This window comes from Cygnus olor, chromosome 1 (genome assembly GCF_009769625.2).
Source record: "Cygnus olor isolate bCygOlo1 chromosome 1, bCygOlo1.pri.v2, whole genome shotgun sequence".
NCBI classification, from domain to species: Eukaryota; Metazoa; Chordata; class Aves; order Anseriformes; family Anatidae; genus Cygnus; species Cygnus olor.
The window spans coordinates 180,321,054-180,342,677 of NC_049169.1; the positions used below are offsets into that span (position 1 = coordinate 180,321,054).

General features: G+C 41.3%; 1 protein-coding gene across 1 annotated transcript in view; it reads right to left on the reverse strand.

The window, feature by feature from the left end:
* Window positions 1-339: 339 nt before the first annotated feature.
* The window catches only part of CAB39L (calcium binding protein 39 like), a 46,546-nt gene continuing 25,261 nt past the window's right edge, over window positions 340-21,624 (reverse strand). Inside the window, 6 exon segments of the mRNA XM_040542383.1 lie at window positions 340-2,236; window positions 8,906-9,049; window positions 9,720-9,785; window positions 11,276-11,335; window positions 15,256-15,424; window positions 20,848-20,966. Of these exon segments, the coding sequence (XP_040398317.1) occupies window positions 2,057-2,236; window positions 8,906-9,049; window positions 9,720-9,785; window positions 11,276-11,335; window positions 15,256-15,424; window positions 20,848-20,966 (738 nt within the window). The 3' untranslated portion in view covers window positions 340-2,056.

Genomic DNA, 21,624 nt, shown 5'->3' on the forward strand with positions numbered 1-21,624 from the left:
GGCTTCGGGCTCCGGATCTCAGAGGATCAGAGCAGCTAGCTCTGAGGACTGCTGCTCTGGAGATACTCCTTTATCGAGCAGCGAGCATTCCTCTGATAGCACCGGGGCTGAAGACCACAGGCAGGCGAAGCTGGACGGCAGCCTGGGCTGCCAGGCCCCCTGCCAGCAAGGGCTGCAGATGCGATGCTCGCAGAGGGGATGGATGAACTCTGAAGAAAGTGCTCATCTGTCTCTCTCCATCTGCTGAAACTGCTTGGCAAAGGAGAGAAGGAATTTAGCACCGCGCAGTCCCGCTATCCCGAAAGGCAAGAGGAAAAAAAACACAGAACTAAAGGGTAATCAGTAATCATGCCTTTAATAGCTTGTAAATATTTTCTTTTTAAATTCCAGGCAACTAAGATGTACATTTTTTGTGTATATCTGACATCTGAAAAAAATAAAACAAAATAAAACAAAAAATGTGACTCTACAATCTGTTCAGTTTCATTTCTTTTCTAAAGCACATAAATTAAAAGTATCAGACACCCCAATATACAACCGCTTTATGAAGGAAAAAGTCTTGTTCTGTTTTTACAGTTCAGTTTCACCTTTTTATCTGAAGCGTTAGCTATAGCTTTAGCTAGATAACTGCCTTACAACAAACAGGAAAACTCAGAACTTAGGCTGTCAAGAAAAACTCAAGAAATTTCCACTCCCTGCTCTCAAATTCCACTTCCCAATAAAGCATCAGAGCAACATTTTCATTTCCCCACTAGAAAACAGAAGACACCCAAAAAACTGTTCAAACACACCTGGGAAACACTGTTTGGACCGCAGAGCTTATTAAACTTAAAACGTGAACAGTGCAATGATTTCCCCTTCTGAAACCTACCACGGAACCCGAATTCACATCTGAATGAACAAGGACAGAAAACACCAGCCACGAAGTAGCCTGAGGTGCCTAGGGCTGCTAAATGGCCGCCTCAACTCGATTTAGGTATCCGATAAATGCTCTCAGCTTTGAGAGCAAGTGCAGCCCCCGAATGACTCCAGGGGCCACTCAGGTGATTCAGGCTGAGGCCATTTACAATTGGGACCCTTCCTTTCAGCACCCAGATGTAAAAATCTTGGCCAAAGCACTCCCAGCACCGGGAAGCACAAAGGACCAGCTCGTGAGCTACAGCGGTGCCAGTACTCGGTGGGGTTCAACCACACAGCTTTGGCCACCACACACCGAGACTGGGGACAGACTTCTTGCTGGTTTTAGTAGGAGCACGATCATTTTATTAGCAATACTGCATGGGCCTTGACAGAAGGAGGGGATGCTCTTGCCTTCCTCCCACCGGGGACTACGCGGTCCATCAGTCTGACCAGAAACCGGTGGGAACAGCCTGTGCCCTAGCAAAAGGTAGATCGTGTACAGGAAAATGGGAGGCTGGCAGAAACCGCTCACCTGGCTGATGTCTTCGTCCACTTCCCTAGCACAGACTGAATAGAAAACCTCTGATCTAGGGTATAGGAAAACTTAAAGATGAAAGAACACAAAAATAAAGCGAAAGCGTGACCTTTACTGCTTTTATCTCCCGCTGTTTTGACTAAAGAACAGAATCTGTAACTGCAGCTAACTCCAGAGACGAATGTACTCTTTCACAGTCTTGTGTGTGTGCAGCACTAAACCAAAGTCACAACTACAGGTGCAAAGGAAGAGCATTAGTCCTCAGAAGACCTACTTTGTGCACTCACCAACAGCTCAAGTTTGCCGATAAAGTTAAGCAAAATAGGTTCATCCTCCTTGAGCACAGAGAAATCTGTCAAACCAGCTTCTATTACAAACAGCTTCTAAACTGACATAAATAATTATAGTCTTGATTAAAAATAATATATTATTCTAGTTTTTTTTAATTTTTTTTTTAGTTTCCATGTAAAACCCCTATACTCTTGACATCTACGAACAAAGATGAAATAAAAAAAAAAAACAGGCACTTGTGCCTTCTCAAGCACTATCGTGGTGTTTAAGGGACATGGAGGAACTTAACAGATGAGATTAATGCCTACAGTGGAAAACGAGTGGAGTTCTTCAAGCTGTTGGCTTTTTCAAGTCTCGGATTTGCTTAATCAGGTAGTTCTTCTCATCAGTGAACTGTTCATCATCCGTCCTTTCTTTCTGGAAATTGCTCAGAAACTCAATTAGCTTGGGTTGGTTTTTCAACAGGATCTCCACGATGGGCTGTGTTTTGTTTGGACTGGCCACAAAAACCTAACATGCAAACAAAACCAGGCACGGCAGGGAGAGAAAGAGAGAGAGAGAGGAACAATCAGTCACACACAATATTACCACAAGTTATTTTCTCACCAGGCAGCTGAGGGCTGGCAGGCAGACACTGCCGCTGCACACCTTGTCCCAGGGCACAGGGAGAGGAGTTACAAACACGTTGGTTCAACAGCAACCTGAGCTAAGCTATGCCTGCGTGTGGCATTGTTTCCCCTTATTTTTGCACTTTGTTGATCAAGTATTTGATTGCAAACCCAGCTGCTGAGGGCAGGCTATCAATTCTCAGCCTTTCCTACATGCAACACTTACTACACATAAATTAATTATCAGGAGAACGGAAAAGCTTTGTGTCAGGTCTGATATCATTTCCATACTAAACCAGGCCTAAAATTAGACTTGCCAGCTTTGTTTTGGTTTGGGAGACACGTCAGAGGCTTCGCTTCCCCCGGCCTAATCCATCCACGGGAGCGTGGAAATTTACAGCAGCCGGAGCAGCAGCGCCGGGGCGCATCCAGCTCTGGAGCAGGGAGGTGATGTGAGGCTCAGATGCTCGCCAGTCCCATGGGCTTACTGGTCTTGTCAAGCAGCAACTTTAAAGGCTAAGCTTAGCTGTGCTCTGTTTTTTCCTCTTGTAAAACCTAAAACCTACAGCACCAGCCTTCCAACTGGGAACACAACCCCACATGCTGTTTCTTTAACATTTTCTCTGCCTTACGCAGGAAACTCCAGGCCAGCGGTGATGGGCTCTGCTCAAGGAGCTCAGGATGCTGCAGAGAGCGGGGCTGTGCGGACACCGGGCAGAGGGAACGCATGCGTTGCACCCCTTGGCCACCACAGGAGGAGTTCCCACATCTGGCTTGCGCCGAGGTTACCATGGCTGGTCAAACAAAACACTGTCTGAGCGCTTGTGCAACGACATAACTCAAGTTATTCTCTACCCGACGAGAAGAAATTAAGGATGGACAGGACTGGAAAACGGCCAGTTTCCCTCCGAGCCTGTTCAAACCAGAATAAAAACAAACATCTGCTGACAGCGCTGAATGGCATTTTGTCCGGCCGAGCGCAGGCGGCACGATCGCTCGGCCCAGCCCCGGGGCTGCTGGCTCCCGACCTGGGGCTCCTCTACGGGTTTCTCCTCCCTGAGATTCTGGCCACGTGAAAACCTGGGATACATCATGTAATCAGTGCGTTACGTGAGGGGGAACACGCACACACCGTGCTCTGTGTGGCCAGGCCACGGTCCCTGTGAAGGTGGAACATCCCCAGTTATTCAGACCCTCTGCATAGGCCTCCACATCACCTTTCTTTGATTGTCTTGAGCTATCATCTTAAATATAGATATATAAATTTATGCCTACTTGCCACCCTAAAAATTCACAACAGCAGCACCCATAGCCCAAACTCTCAAGAGTCCCTTCAGAGCAGCCACCCTACGATAACAGCTTTCCTGCACGATGCTCCAATCCTTCAAAATGTAACATCTTGCCAGGGAAGCATTTGCCAGCCCGTGGGGTGTTCAATTCCCAGCTCTTGCTACGCTTGATGGACTGTCAATAGCTAATTGTTCTATCGCTGCCTGCTACATTTGAAAGCAATATCCCTTCCCTTGCAAATAACTTTGATATTCTGCTACTGATCTGTTGTTTCCCCTCAGTCTGAGAAATAAAGGGTTCGGGAATGTAAATCTGAATGTACTTGACAGCTTTCCTCTCTGTGCCTTATCTAGGGAATATGAATCTTGAAGTCTCGTGGGTATGAATGCTTGGCTCTGGCTGAGACCGCGGCAGCTCATGCTTTCAGCTCCAGCAGCCCCACGCCTCAGCTCCCCATACACTGACCCGCAGGAGGCCATCGTGCTGATGGAGGCTGGACCTTCCAGGGCTTGGGCTGTGGTAAGCCCCAAGCCATCCAGACAAGCTTCCTTTGAGAAAAGCAGCACACGAGCCTGCAGACCGGGGTGAGGACAATAACCATTACAGAGCTTTGCTGCAAGGTTTTCATTCTTGAGTTCAGTTCCTCCTCTGTGACCTTTTGGGATGTATTACAGAAGGCCTGATCCTAAAGGGCTGGACATCTTCCTCCAGCAAGTATTAGGCCTCTTTACAAAGATAATTCTTCTCGTAAAAACCTATCTGGTCAGAAAACATAACTGGTAGGTTTTAGTGGTAAACCTAGTAAATGCCAGCACTTCGTGCTGGTTCTCCAACCGGCATTACCACAGTAAATAATTAAAGGACCTAGTTTAATAGAAGACATCACATCCTGTTTATCTTCCAGCTCGATTATTTATAGATTATTATCATCCCCTTGCAAAACTGTCAGACTGAAAATCCAAACAAAGATCATCTTGACTGCCAGTCTTGCTCAGTGTCAAAAGGGACTCGTAAAGAGAGAACGTTACAGGCCCAGAAAATTCCTGACATGTTATTCAATGCTTCAGCTAAGCAAACAAAATAAGTTCTGCAAGTATCAACTAATCAGATCCACGAAGGCCAGGGTTAGGACCACCATAACGTTTTGCGTGTAAAAAAGAGTGCCCCGTGTTCACAACTCTCTTTTGTAACTCTCTGTAAATAGAAATCATTACTAATGCTAGCTGGAACATTTTTACTGAAATGAATTTTAACTGCAGCTAAAACACTTCACAGAAAGTCCATTTCACCCATGGTTTTACTATAAAAGATCGTGTGTTCTAGAGTACACTTAATTCTGATATATGAGAGAGAGAGACCCAAAATAAAGAGAGCCCTCATATTAAAATTCCAACTCTAAAAATAGCTGTTTCAGCACAGTTCCGTTTTGTGAATATTTTTAAAAGGACTGGAATGAAAATCAACTCAGAAAAAGTTGCCCAAAGTTGCCTCTTGCTCTCTTCTGCATTAAAAGTCATACACTGTGTTATTTTTTTTCTTCCCCAAACAAATACCAAAATCGCTTGATTAGAGAATCTGACCTCGTTTCCTTACAATTAATGACCAGCAATCACCATCCTCTGGGACTCCAGAAGAACAGGGGTTGGATACCCTGGACTGAGTATTTTAAGACTTCATCTGGGGTCAAGCACAATGTTACCATGGCAGGAAACTGCACACAGAAGTGCCTTACGATTCATGTTGCTTGTACTGTAACGCTTTGCATTTCTTGCCCTACAAACTCTCCAGCTAACAGGCAGAGAGGACACATCCACACACACTTGGTTTCAGCTTCCTATCAAGAGGAAGCTGTCAGTACGGTCAAATTATCTGAGACCATTTGCAGAGCGAGAGGTAGCTCTGTAATGTGCATGGAAGAGAACGGAAAAATTAAGCTAAGGTCACAAAACACAGTGTACCCGGTCTATTTTTAGATTTAAACAGTAAAATTATCTTGCTAAATGTCTGCTTAAGAACAAGAAAGTTACATAATCCCAATTCGCCACTCCAGGGTGTTTTCGTCAAAATAAGCTAATTGTTTATGTGAAAGCCAAGAGGGCTCGTTATTAGCTTTTATTTGTAAATGCATTAGGTCAAAGGATGACCTGCACTGCGTTCATGTACATCTGAGAGCTGTGCTCTCCCCTTTGGGCTAACTCACAGCAGGCTCCACTAACTGTCACAAATCCACCACAGGAGCTGGGGAGCCCTTCCTAACATTTGGTCCTCGAAGTGTGGATGCTCAAGGCTGAGACCTCTTCACTGAAATCAGGGCAGAGGAGACTGGTGACTGTCAAAGCCCATAGCTCTGAGTCCCCACTGGAACATCTTTGGGGGAGAAGGAAAGAGGTAGGGTGTGTTAGTTTTTCCTAACGATTAAATGCTGGCTAATCCTCATGCACACACTGTGTGGGACACACAGCTTTACAAAGTACCCTTGGGATGATGATGCAAGGCACAAACTCCGTCTTGCTCAGGCAAAAGGAATAGGAGGAGGAAGGTAGGAGGAAGATCAAGCATCTCCTGGGAGGAAAATGGAAGCAGGCACTGCAAGAAGGCACTCTGTTTGTCCTTGATTTCCCACAGAAAGCATCCTGGATCAACAAATGTTCTCAGAGCCCAAAGGGCGTTGTCAGCCATCAAACACTCCTGCAAAATATTTGTGTACATGAGGTGCTCATCATTTTAGTCTCTGTCTTGCAGTTTTGGATCCTCAATAATAAGAAATTGCCTCACGAAGCTAAGAGTTATATGCCTTTTTGGGGGTTGGCAAGGGCATGGGGAAAGTTGAAACCTGAATGCTTACAAAACAAGCACTTTTTCATTTCAAATGTGTCTAACTGGTGAAACATCTAAATCAGGTAATTTAAACCTAAATCTTTTGGCAGCTCAGACAGAGCAGCAAGTATCTGCTTCTCAGCAGACCTTTGATTTCAAGTAACTGTAGTTAGTCTGCTGTAATTTCAGCCAGGGCTGTAGAGGTCATTTTGCAAGCACAATTTAAAAATGCAGGCACAGTTTAAAATTTATGAGATTAAAAGCTGAGGACCAGATTCCTCTCCCAGTTACATTAGCACAGAATTATTACAGCTGACAAGAGAATTGGGTTCAGGGACAGTAACCCAGAAAGAGTAGGCAGGCACACTGCAGAGCAGGGCACAAGAAAAGAGAAATGTTTTCCCCTCTTCTCTTGAATATCTAAGGATTTCCTTTATTAATTCTCCAGAAGTTAGAGTAAAAAGTGAAGTCAGAGGAAAATGCTCTCCTCTGTCCTTCTCTACAAAGCCAGTTCACAATAGGATTTCCTATAATATATCCTATATCTCCGCTGCCCACCTGGGAGAAGCTGAATGCTTCTAGATCCAGATAACCCATGCCCTCAGTGAGGACCTAACAGAGGAGCTTTGCTGAGCTTCTAGCGTTCCTCTGGTGTGCTGCTGCTAGTGATAAACAAACAATCTCCAGCTGATCAGATGCTGCTCTGAGCCTGCAGTTCCCACACAACGAACATTATGCATACGAGGTAGAGTAAGGCACCACTTAAATGCTGCTGATGGGTACTACTGAAAAAAACAGCAACATCCCATGGAGGATAGTATCTGAGGACAGAGTTTGGTGCTTTGAACTGAAGAGACATAACTTTATCATCATGCACTATTTATTTTGCTGGGCACCTGCAGGCCTCAGCATTACATCCACGTGGTAGTGTTGCGAGTGGTTGAGCAAGGCTGACCCTACAATACCTACACTCTAACGGGAAATGGGACACGGCCTGGTGGTAAAGGAAAAGAAGGAAGGAATGGGAAGGAGCAACATCAACACAGTCGCACAATGGAATCCTTATAAATTATTCAAAATCCTTTCAAATGCTTCTTACAATAAGTAAAATCAGCTGTTCCCAAGGCCCAGGCCATGCCTGTCATTAGTACAGGACCAGCGATTCATGTGTTTCATACACAGAAAGCTGGCATTTGTTCACAGAGTGGCAAGCAGACCCCAATCCTCTGATCCCTTCCCTCCACAGGCATCTCAAAGGCTGCAAGTGTTTTGAGCCTGACTGCTCTCTTATCTTGGAGCTACAGACCTCCTGATAAGGAGGAGGAGGAGGAGAAGTTGCTCACAGTGGTTCAGCTGACGACGGAGGAAGTGAGCAAGGGAACAGCTTACCAAGCTGCTTATTTCAGGGAGGGATTTTTTTTTTTTATCTTAATCCTCCTTGAGACTCTTTTTTTTTTTTGGTAAATGAAAAGCATTTTGGAGAAGCTGTACATCCTCTAAATCACCCCACCAAAGACCTGAAAGCTTTTTGCCAAATGGGAAATGGCAGAACTACAGAACTCAACAAGTCACCCTGAATTTGTAGAGGGTAATGTAACCCTTCCAGAATACCATGACTTCTGTTGTGATCTGGTATCTTTCTTAACCATCTTCGGGAAGACTGTCCTCACAGACTCCCCTCTTCTGAAAATTATTAGCAGCTCTATTTGCATAGTTTGAAATTAATACAGTAGCTCCAAACTAAAGGTAGTCTTGCACAGTAACAATTCAATTCACCCTCTGACTGGGAGCAAAGATCTTTTTTGAGAGAAAAACAGTAAACTATTCACCTGTTAACATTAATCAATGAAAAAGAGGACACTGGTTGGGTCTTGTAATTGTTTAAGACTGTGCTAATGATCAGTGCAAAGGATGGAAGGATTAAACTTATTTCAAGCTCAGATCTATCAAATCTTTTTAATACCTTTAAAAGCAAATTGTGTTCACATTGATGCACAGTGCTAGCACTGGCTATTTTTGGTCTTAATGTAAAGTTTTAAGACATTGTGGGTTATTTTTAGTTGGTTGGTTGGTTTTGTTTTTGGTTAATTGTCTGTTTTTGTTTGTTTGTTTTAATATACTTACCCAGAATCACATAGTAAAACACCTAAGAGTTCGGGAAAGGACCCTGGATAACATCTAGGAACTGTGTATTTTGGTACCAGTACCATCCACCTCATCCCTGCGTGAGGGACTACCCTCAACCCAAAGTGAAATGATGCTGCATTAGATCTCACCTGAAGGTGAGACAAAACAGAGGCTGTGTGATAGAGAGGTTTTCAATAAAGATGTTCTCAAACAACTGACACAACTGTAAACCCTATCCTTCAGCCTTATTTTTGAGGGATTTCTCTTGCCCTCCTTGAAAGCCACTTTTATGAGCAGAAAAGAAAGACTGCCATCTGTACAGCTCCTGCTGTCTCACCTTGAACACGTGGAATGCTTCAAATTGAATGTTGGGGCTTTTATCTCGCAGCAAGTTCATCATCAGCTTCAGATTCTCTGGTTTGCTGATGTATTTTGTCATGATGGCAAAGTTGTGTCGGTCCAGAATCAATTCACCCAGAAGCTATAGAGAAAATTACCCAAAAAAAAAATTTTTTAATCAGTTTATCACTTGATTTTTGAAAGCAAAGAAAGCAACAGCATATGTTAATGTTTGTCTTAAGAGTTTTTAATGTCACTACATTAAAAAAAATTAACTAGACTTGTTATCACGTAGCACATTAGTTAATGCCCATCTTCCAAACATTACAGAAAAGGTTACCACATACGGACTGAATGTAATAGGAGCTGGTATGAGCCAGTTGGGACAGAAGCAAGTGTAGTGCAACTGTCCCACAAAGACACCTTTAATTTCACTCAGATTTTACATTAACACATCTGTTTGGCCACATCTGCATTCCATGTCAGACTTGGTGCTGCAGTGGCAAGAAGCAATGAAAAAACAGGGACCATGATGTTACTCTCAAGTTCATTTTAACTTGTTCTGAATTGGAGTACAAACTTGAGGTCAGAGGAAAAATGATGGTGCTTGTTCCATAGAAAAAGTCCAATGCCTCAACAAAGATCCAGGAAATAAAATTCACAGCAAGCTCTTGTATGAAAAGCATCCCCAAACATTCATTTATTTTTTGTTAGAAATTACATGATTACTTCATTGCCATATATGCATTTAGATATTCTTCATATTATGAATTACAAATTTTCAAGGGAAGCGCTGAAAAATGTTGCTTTACCTTCAAAGATTGTCTCTTTGTTACATAATTCTCAGAATTAATGAGTTTTTCATAATCCTCAAAGATCTAGAGTAAAAAGAAAACAAATGCAGTCAATTCATGTCCATCCTTCCTTCTCCCCATTTCCTTCTTGTCCTTCCACCCTGGAGGAGCAGCAGAAGCAGCAGCAGTGCCACCCTCTAACACTTCACTGCAATGGCAGGCCAAGCTCTTGTGGCCTTTTTTCTCTGCTTGCTATCATGTAGTGAATTAATGCCCAGTAATACTCATCTGCCAAATGCTACACGGAGCGATACCACATATGGACTGGATGCAACAGAAGGTAGCATGAGCCAGCTCGCACAGAAGTCAGCCAGTGCCTGTACAGCCTTCTTTTACAAGAGAGTGAATCTGCTGCTGGGACGTGTGAGTGTGTTTTACTTTTACTTGCAATTTAATGCAGCACCCCAAACTGCTGACAGTGCGTCCCATACTGCCATGTGCCAAAAGCTCTTTGTGAGGTGCCACCTGCCTTAAACATCCTCACTCATTAAAGCACTTTGCAGAATGAGGATCACCAGGAGTAGAGTGCATGCTGGCTTTTTGCAGGTGGCAAAAGAAATCTTGTGGTCAAGAAGACTGAGCAGCTGTGCTACTGTATATGTTCATCGACCAGACAAGCAAAATAAACCCAACACTGTCCAAGAATCATTGAAAAAAATCCTAATGCCCACTATTTATACTTCAAATTTTGTTCCACTGTAGTCCTTCAGTACTAACAGAGGAAAGATGAGCAGAAACACTAACTTTGCTCCAGTTAAGCTACGTTTGTGACTCAGCAATAATCAGCCTGATCTTTATTTAACCTTCCTGGTAACTCTAGAACGAAAGAAATAGTCATCGGCCTTTTTACTTTGGCAATGAAATAAAGAATACCTAAGGTAACACAAGAACATAACCTGTAGTCTCATTCCATTATCCGTATCAGACTAATTTCCGTTGATTCCAGTGGAATTTTTTTGACTGAAATTTGATTCAAAACAGAGTCAAAAAGCCAAAGTGAAAAATGGCAACAAACCAAGGGACTAATTGATTTAGGATGGTAAGGAGAATAGTGACATCTCTGTCTCCCACTTAGGTGCATATAATTTTCAGTAACGCTAAAACTTCTTGCAGTAACTCTTCTCCTCTGTCCCAGAGTATTACAAGTCACACTGGCATGGCCCTATCGATGCTGGAATACCACAAAACTGTTTAAAAATGTGAACACTTTTCCCCATGGTCTATCTAAATACTGTTCGCGGTTCCATTCACCTATGAGGAGGTGCAGTACAGAGATGAATAATACTTGTTTTTAAACTTCGAGTTCTCCTGAAAACTTGGCATCTGTCCCCTGTGGATGTGAGCAGTGCGGATACCTGTATTTCAAACACCACATTTAGTAAAAGCAATGCTTAGTTTTGCAGTCCTGCGTGACTATTTTATGTGGAGCATGAAATCCTCCACTACTGGAAAGCGCACTTCTTCTAGCTAAGCATGAAGAGATTTTATGAAGTTCCTCTGTCATTTGTACTTACTGTATCATAGTTTTGTTCCAGAAATTCTGCTACCAGTAACTTGTGTCTTGTTAACAGGTCCTGGGAAAGAGCAGAGAAAGGTTCCCTTAGAGAGTTTGCCCATTCAATTTTCCCTTTATTCTCTAATACATTTTAGTATTTTTTTTTAGCACTTCATCTTTTAGAAGATATTTCCAACATGATTTCCATAAACAAAAAACATTTAAAAATGATACCGCATGGAATTCAGTTGTGTGTTTATTAGCATATTAAGGAGAATTCATTCAGTGCAAACAGAATCAACATAAAGCTATTCCAAAGCTCTTTATATTCCTTCTTCCTCCCACCTTTTAGCCTTATTTTTTGTGGTCATTGTGTACAGTACTTACAATAAACTGGGGTGAGGGAAAGGAGGAAAGCAAAATAACCCTTTATGGAGGGATCAGCTTTGGTCCCACAACCAAAAGTGATCTCCATTCTGCCCCACAACTGGAAGATTATGATAATTTTTATTGACTGCTACTGCTCATGTCCATTGAACGCAACAAGGCAGTCTCAAATTCAACCACTGGATATATACACTTACTTATTTAAAACCTACAGGTTAGGCACAAATCTAAGCTAGCAACCCAGGTTCCCTCCACACCCATTCCATCCCCAAAACAGGGGGTCTTAGGTAGAAGGGATGCACTCCTGTTTTTCTGCTTAAGGTGGGCTTTCCAACACAAGCAGCAGCAGAGACCTTTTAGGTAGCTGAAGTTGCACAGCAGGCATCCCATCCTAAAAGGTGGGTAACCAACTCAGATTTAAATTGGAGCATCCTCTCTCTCAGGAGGGGAATGCTGGTGCTCAGCAGCAGAGATGCAGATGTTCAGCTCCAGAAGAAATCAAGTCTCTTTACTGCATGAATAGCTATAACTGAGGTGGCCAGTTTGAGGCATTTAAGTTTAATTTGTATCTTATTTCCTCTTTTAAAACATAACACTGATGACAATAAATGCCTGATGAGGTCCATTCAAGTCGCTATTTTTTCAGTGAATTGCTTTCTGGTATCTTTTTCATCATCTTTTCCTCGGTTTCCTTAACCACAGTCAGAGACCTAAACAGCATTGTTGAAGTACACGCACCACCACATCCTCTACAGCATCACAAATAAAATTAATTCTTTACATACTAATCCTTTAATTTATTTTTACCATAAATTGTAAAAGGAAAGCAGGGTGCTACAAAATGCAGTACATTACGTTTTAATACATTCCTTTATTTAGCAGGATTGCAACGATACCGGTTTAAAAGGCTGAGCATAACAAATGTAATTCACAAGCTTTGATGCAGGGCACTTAGGAGGCAAGTACAACATTTTTTCAATAGGGGGCACAAATGGAATATAATCCAAAGTGAGTTTTTCACAGAAAATCACAAGACAGTGTGGAGCAGCAGTATTCAATCAGCACTCTTTCCACCCTCTCCTGGTACCCTCCACAGCTGACTCTCTAAATACAAGCTGTTTTCCTCTGCATTTTTAGCAGCTCTGTTTCCCCTCTGCTGTGCACCTGGCTGAATTTAATTAAGAAGTACCTCTCAAGTTCATCAAAAATTCCAATACTTTCCTACTATAAATATCCTCAAACTTTAATGCACATTTAATTAAACCCTCCTCTGGTGCATAGACTATCCAAGACTTTCAGCTCTCAACCAGACACCCTGGTGGCAACACTGCAAACCCAAAACAGGGGAAGCAGAACTGAAAACACAGAGTTCAGTAATCCAGCCAGTAAGCAACCATAGACAGCACTTATTTATATGGTATTAGAAATGAGGTAGCTCCACATCTCATGATTCAATTGCTTCCATATCACTTCTTGCTGTTCCAGTTATTTTAGAGTAACAGTCAGATAGAAGATGAAATGAACAGCTGGTTTATTTCCAGAACTGGCCATGTATCAGGTGCTAAAACGTAATTTTAAAAAAATGCAGTTTTATAGATTGCCCCAAGCATTTTAAGAGATGATTTCTCACCTATGAACTGCCCTCTTACTCCTCTCTTTCCAATGCACGTGAGGATGTAGAATCCTATTTTTAAATCCTGCTAAAAATACACTTGTATGACAGAGGACAGAAATAAGTTCCACAGCTGTAGATCCATGAAGGTCAATCAATCCCTCTTGCCTTGGGAGGGTCACAGCAGCCTGTAGCCCCTGTTGCAGCTGAAGTGACCCATGTCCACATCCTACCTCCTGGTTGGGGTAAAAACCATGCCCATCACTCAACCACATGTTCTGCTGTCATGCTCAGAGCAGGACCTGGGCAAATGACGCAAATCTCTCCTGTCAGGCTGGGAACAGAGTCCAAGAACACTTTTTCTGACGAGAGACAAATACTCTTCCAAAGATAGGGTAAAACTCCAGAGATGGAAGATTTAAATAGTTCAGTTATGGTTCAGCTTTTTTTTTTTTTTTTTACAGTCCTATACACACATTTTTACTTGTCCAGATTTCTTTGCTACTTCCACTTTCATAACATTTACCAAATGAACACAACGGCAGCACAACTTAAAACAACTGAAAGATACTGCTATTGATTAATGGGTGGTTTGAATTTTTAATCCTGATCAACTCATTACTTAAGAATGCAACACTATCTCCATTCTGCAAATCTCTACCCCATTCAATAGGTAAGTGAAAACTGAGGCCAGGTCTCAGTTATGTGTTAAATTGCTGAGCTAACATTTCTTACAGTTATTCCCAAGATCTATCTAATCATATTTCTAATTAGCTCTGAGAATAAAGAATGAACAACTCGTTTCTATGACAGCAAAGAACTCAATGATAGAGGGGGGGGGAAAAAAAGAAAAAAAAAAAAAAGGAGTTAGATCTATATTTAGATGATTCTTTACCTGAAAAGAATTTTCCCATTTAAGTTATTTTTCAGAAATAAACCAGTCTTCCCTGTATATTTTGGCTCAACAAGTACACTAGCACCTTGCAGGAAACACGATGGTCACATACAAATTCCAAGAAATTTGGCAAGCTTCACCCAACTTCATTTTTAGTACAAAACACAGACTCTGTGAACAGCGTAGGCCACCTGGATCCCAGCATTCAATCCTGCAGCAATGGGCAAATCCTACCTACTGCTTTTGGGCCACTTCTGCTGCACTGAAGGGACCAACAGAGCATCACCAACAGCCACAGACTTACCAGGAGGCCAAAGCAGGAAATGGCAGCTGGCCCTTTCTAGCTTTCCCTCATGCTCTCCATTACAATTAAGCTTATTTGTCACTTGGAGATAGGAAGGTGGCAAAGTTTTAATCGTGACTAGAAGTTTCATGACATTTCTCCTTTGATCTACCTTTCAAAATGTTCAATGTTAACAGTCTCAAATCAAAAGACAATAGTCCCTGTACCACCACACAAAACTAGGGCCACTGTAATGTCAAGCAAGCACCTTTGCAGTGCTTGTACCTGACACATCTTAGCAGTATGGTCCTTACACTGTACCACGGGCCACAAGTGTAAGCATGCAGACATGTAAAAATAATCAGGGGCACAGCATTAGTCTAAACAAAGTGCCAGACTCAGAAGGCTCAGAAAAAATTACAGGATTTCAAAAGTGAATTAAATGATTCCTTCTATTTACTATTTGTGGTTATGATGGGCAGTGGTTTTATTTGTGGGGAAGGTTAGAAAGAGAAGAAAGGTTATGTGGTCTACAATAACTGTACATAATGAATGATTAATTTGAGCTTTAAATGGTTGTATTAAAGGCCTTAGGGTATCAAGATGAAGAACATCAGTGAAATGTAAATCTGCACTAAATTAAAGTCTTTGCAGACTTGATCGCTGCTGTGACTCCTTTTACAAACTGACCAAGGACTAATTATATCTTTTACTGAACAACAAAAAAGCCAGTTCAAATGCTTAAATATAGTATTCAATGATCAGTACTGATGGAATACCATTTTTGACTCAATACTAAGGTGCAGGTATCAAATAACTTACCTTGAATGTAGCAAAGGCATCAGAAGCTATATCAAACGTCGACATTTCCACATATTTGAAAAAGTCTCTGAATTGTTCCGAAAAAAGTATGATTTTGGCCAATGGTTCATGTCGGATACACTCTCTCAGCATAATTCCACAGCGTAAGGCAATATTTGGGGATTCATATCTGGAGAACGGAAGGAAACAAAAAAGATCAAACCATAAAAGACCAAAAACAGATAGACAATTTTATAGCAATAGGGAAATTTGTAGCATATGAAATATGTGCCAGAGAGGGCCCAGCACACGCACAGTGTGTCCCTCAACCAGAGCAGCTTCAGGACTACAGCTCATAATGCCAGAGCTGCCAGCATTTCCCACTCCTAACCTCTGTCTTTACAAGCCAACACACATTTCAGTATAACTATGCATTACACCTCCTCTCTGTGAAGACTGTAGGGAGTGCATAAGGTTTCAACAGAATTCCTTCACTGTTCTTTCATTTATGAGAAAGCAAAGTCCATACAGCACAATAATTCCCCTTTTCAGATGTAATTCTGAGCTTCTCAGTTTATCCAAGAAAAATACAGCACCTCATGGCCACCCAGCAACTCCCACTCTTCTAGAGAACATCAATCTCAAATATTAATGCCTAATGAGGAAGGTAGGAAGAGTTTAACCTGGCAGTCTACATATGATTAAGCTTCTTGTAGCTCTGAAGATCTTTCCTGCAGTTGGGGAGGAATTCTGCTCAATCCCCCCCTCTGCAGAGACAAAGGGTTTGTTCAGGAGTTGAATATTTGTTCCTCAAGTTACAATCCCATTACGGCACAGGCAATGTCACAGATAGGAGCCAGCACACTTCGCAGTCTTGGGAAGGGAGGCATAGGGGAGGGAATTCAGATAATCTTCTATTTCTATAAAGTCTTAATGTCTTTAATGTCGGAGTTAATCTGAAACAAAACTGTTAGAAACATAATTTGGAAGAAGGAAATAAAAAAAGCAATCTAACAGTCAGGAAGGACTTGAAGTGAACTTCTTCCAACAATATTCAGTCATGTGAAAGTGATGAAGTCCAAGGGGACAGAAAGCACACACTGTTTCAATAAGCCGGCTATACTATATCAGAACTGTGTATTATCACCCAGTGCTTATCAGCATCATTTTTCCTTTTCACAATTAATTCCTAGCACTAGGCCAAAAAAAAAAAAAAAAAGACAAAATGCCATCTGTGCTGTAATTGAGTGGGCCCTCAAATTTACCACCAGCATGCAATTTAAAAGAATTTTAGTGTTTTGAGAGCATACCAGAGCTGCATACTTCAACCTGATGTCAACAATAGTTGGCTTAATGAAAAATGAACCACTATTCCAAAAAGGCAAATGAAACTTCCCACCCTCACAAGTAAATGCATGCAGTCAAGCCCCTGTTTGTTTCCTTTTGGGGAGCATTTGCAACCATGAACTTAAAAGCCTTTAGCCAACAGACGTGCCGCTTTCTGTTAAGGCACACCTCTCCTCTACTCCATTAACAAGAATACTAATTTTCAAGCAGAAAGAGGCGGAGCTGCTCCTAGGAGAGCAGCCAGGAAAATATTTAATACTTGGCTAAGGAATATTTTGTTTGGAATAAAAGCAAATTACATTGTTTCCAGCACAATAACTTCTTAAAACACAAGCATCAACAGAATCATTCTTAGTCAAATGCTCCATTATCTAGAGCTGGGTTATGGACCTTTGACTGTTCACATAAGTGAGGGAGGTTGGGTTTGGCTCCTGGAGTATGCCTGGAAGAAGTTTATAGGCTGCCCAGTCATAACCAGTACGTTATCTGCACCCACATTTACATGCAAGCCATCAGGCAAGAATGATGGAGATGTGTTTCACAATCTCTTCTCATGAGCAATTATTACTCTATGCAGAAAAAAAAATAGAGTTCTGTTATGATTAACTTACAACCTAAAGAAACACCCACATACTGACCACTGGGGACAACCAGAAAGGGAAATAATAGACTTGAGATATTTCAAAACATTTATTGTGGAGGCTAAAAGAGGCATGACTGAGAGCAGAGATGCATTGTGGAGCAAAGACAATTCTACTTATGTGGCTAGTGCAGAAGATGGTACAAGATATGGATGCATGGGAAGGAGATTACAAGGACATCAAGCCTGGAAGACAGAAGGTCTTGACAGACAGATATACTCTGATCTTCTTTTACACTAACTTCTGTGGCTTGAGTTTATCTTAACTCAAGGAATTCTGCAACTTCAGAAAACATACTATTAAAGCTTTACCTGCACTATGATACGAAGAGATCAACACAGATCTGGGCAGTGACTGAGCACTTTAGAGATCACATGCATCGTAATATATATATTCACAAAAGATCTTATAAATGTGTAACTCATGAGAAATGATGAAAACAGTGCCACAAACTTCAAGTCTGCCATAGTCACTGTACTAGAAATGGAAAATATTTTTAAATTATAAAGGACCAAATTATTTCTGGGCTAATGCAATACGCTTACACCAGAGAAAGACTTGGCTCAAATTTGGTCCGAATATATCAGACACTCTATATACCAAACATTGTATTCATCTAAAATCCTATTCATACACAAAGCCTGCTCATAGAGAAGATACCATAAAAGCAAGTATTCATGCAGCAGCAAACTCAATTCACTTACAAAAACAAAAAAACAGTAGTAAGTAGTGAACTATGTGCTACATGTTTTTTTCTGAAACTGAGAATGTAGGAGGGAGTAGCCAACAAGTAAAACGAAGCCTAAAAGGTAGGAACAATTATCTCAAACTGGCAGTGCCACTGGAGTATTAGGCAGGAAATACTGGGAGGGAGCCCTGATTCAGGATCCTTCCCACTCAACAGAGCTCACATTATGCAATGAAAAAGCAACCTTTTGTTGATACTGTTGGGAACTGACTGTCAGGGGGCAGAGGAAATTTTGCATCCAATACAAGTAAAACAATGACAAGCCTTCACAATAGTCCCGGGCTGTTTCTTTTACGGTCATGGTTGAAATTTTTTTTTTCTCTCCAAATAATGTCATATAACAAACACTAAAAGGTACAAGCGAGCCAAATCCACTTTCCTTTAAGTAGATTTCAGTTTCATATATATTCACCTAGTACTAAATAAATATGAAAACATGTCCTCAAGTCACATTTTCAAGTGGGGGTGTTTACCTCTAAGTATTCACAATTCACTGGGCACAAGCACCACGCACTGCCTGCACTCAGCAAGCTGCTTGTAAGGGAACCTACCCTTACTTTAGGTATGTATTTGAAGTACTGTTTTTTTAGGCAGCCCTGGCAGTGGACCTGCGTGGGTTAGGTAAGGCAGCAGGGTATTTGACATCATCACACAGCAACTCTTCCGATACCATTAGTGCTCAGTGACCATCTTCTGGAGTACTGCTGAAGAATTCAATAGCACTTTCATAGGAAAAACTTGTAAAATGGCAATTCTGATACAGTGCAGTGCTGTGGAGAGATGGCCAAGACATCAAAAACAAGGAGCCAGAGACCCAAACTAATATGGACACGCTGCAGCACCCATCTCAGAAAAGCACGTAACTGATGCCACTTAAATACATCCACTGGCTCAGGTCACCTACAGTGACATGTCCATCAGCAGCACATACACATAACATGAAATTTTTACTATCATTTTAATATTCCTGGTTGCTACAGATGCCAAAGAATATCTGGGACATGATCCAAAAATATTTTCTAACTTTAAATAAAGCCAAGACATATGGCAGAGATGCACATGCAATGTGCAAAAACAAAATGAGTGAAAAGGAGAGAAGGAAATCTAAAAGTCAGGAAAGGGAAGAAAATGATTGCATCTATATATGAAATTGAAAACAGCTGTACAACTTAACAATGACTGAGAGAACTATCATCACTGTTCTGAAATAAATAGTTTGAGGTTCATATAAATGTTGAATTTTAATGAACAAATTAAAACAAAATCCATTTAACTAGCTTACTGGCTTGCTATCCAAAGACGCTGGTGCTTAGTAACACAAAACAAATCAGAGTTTCAAAATTAAAGCACAATCACAATGAATCATGATACTTGTAAGAGCAAGACCTAGGTCAGAAGAGCGACCTGCCCTGGTTCCCCACCACCCTGCTGGTGGGAAGAGCAGCGGGTCCAGACTAGGACCTCTGCTTATCAGAGCAAACACAAGTTTTGACACCACACTCAATGACAGGCTCGGACTTCTTTAAATCCCTGGTAGAAATTAGTTCGCTCGATTACTTTTCTTTTCCTGCTCAGCTGCGCTGGAAAGTCGCCAGTTTTGAGGCAAATAGCTGGTTTAGAGGAATCAGGCTCCAGACGTGCCTATTTCCCCCGACTCCGAGGGAGGCCGGGATCACACACTCAGGTCTGTCCTTGGCAGAGAGGAAGGCTGGCTGGAAGGGATTTTACCCCTGGGGCTGCATTCTTGTTATGCACAATCTTAGATAGGGCTTAAGTATTTTCCTAACACCGATTGCAGAGTGAATGGTTAAAATGCCAATCTAAAGCCTCAAGAGCAAGAAACACATTAAAAAAAATGCATATTCTTGTAAGTACCATTAGTTTAAAAGGCCTATACAATATTTTTCAAATGGTTCTTACTAGTATAACCAGGTAACTGCTATGAGAGTCCACGTTGTTTCATACTGATCAGCTAATGAATGCACTTATTTCAACATTAGCTCTTTAATCCCAATGACATATATTCTTCTTTCCTTAGAGAAAAATAAACAAAATCCTAAGGCCAAAAGAAAACCACAGAAAACAGTAGACTAAGTGTTGGAAAAGCAAAGATTCTTGCTAAATGGGAGGCACTTTTGGCCAAGCAAAGGGGACAGAAACCTCAAGAGTTTAAGGCCAACATTTGTGCATTCCTGAACGCAACTACGGCTGATGTCTTCTCCACGCTTCTCCCCCTCCCTGCCCAGCTTACCTTGGGAAACACTGGCTGAGCACTTATTCCCTCATAGGTTAAAATTACAAAAAAAAAAAAAAAAAAAAAAAGATTTACTACTGAAAGACATGGAGTTCATTACTGACTTAATTTAAAGTTGAAATTCACATGTGGCTACAAGCATTTGAGAAGTCTGTCCCACAGATACAACTATTCTTTTCATGCATTTTTGCTTCTCTGTGTTCTGCCACATGGTGGTCCAGCATTTGACTGCAGTTATTTATAGGGAGCAGTATAACTCCCCTCCTGCAACGCAAAAGGGTCTAAATGAAATTCAGCAGTTGTCAACAATACTACATAAGAGTTCAGGGCAAGAACTGAAGTCACATGCCACATGGTGAGCAGTCAAAAACAAGCAGCACATAATTAGTCCAACATGATGTTTGGTGAAGAAATAATGGCTAAATAAAATAATCCAGTTATTAAAAAGTGTACATTCATGTAGAAAGAAAGTCAATATAAAAGAAACAAAAGAAATCTGGAACAAAGTTTGAAAATCCTTTTTAAAAAATAAAAATAAAAGTGAGACAGTAGATCAATTGCAATGCCAGTATGTTCCAGGCAATGCTCTTTAATGAAAATCAAAGTCAAATTAAAGCACCCACCCTTTTAGAAGCATGAATAGGATATGTGGATGGGCGCTAATGTATTCCACAGTAGGGCTGCGTGTGCCAATTTGTCTTCTCAAGATGTTGTTAAATATCTGGGAAACGTCCTTTTTGCCCTGTTAAAGAAGCAAAACATATCTTCAACTGTAAAAGCATGAGTAAATGACCATTCACTATAATATCCATTTAAAGCGGAAATGAAATTTAAAACAAAAACAAGTCTGTCTCCTTTTGGGGCTCTCCATAGTCCCACCACGTCACACTTGCTCTTTCCTCTATGCCATAAGAAGGTTTCCTCCCTCGGGTGGCTCTGAAGAACACCGATCCCACACACACCCATTTATACCTTTTTTTTTTTTTCTTCTCTAGATGAAGATGTGTACCCTCTTTATTCTGTTGAGCAACTCCCTGGCTATTTCATATAACAACATTAAAGTACTAAAGAAACAAACAACAACCCTGAGCCAAACATGCTTTTGCAGTGTGTATTATTGCTCCCATAGCCTCCAAATTTAAGTTGTTAAGCTAGAAACAAGTACAACAAAACACAGCCTAGCTTTATAAAGCTAGGGCTTTTCATTATTTGGATGTCATCAATGCAAATGTGATTGCAATCTTGAAAAATCAGGGTTAAATTTAAAACTGTACCCCTTATTTCATTATGAAGAATGAAATAATTGCTGTGTCACATACGTGTCCCAGCTTCAGTCACAAGTAATACGGGAAGGATCCTTAACTTTGTCCTAAATTTCTCCTCCATCTAGCCCTACACAC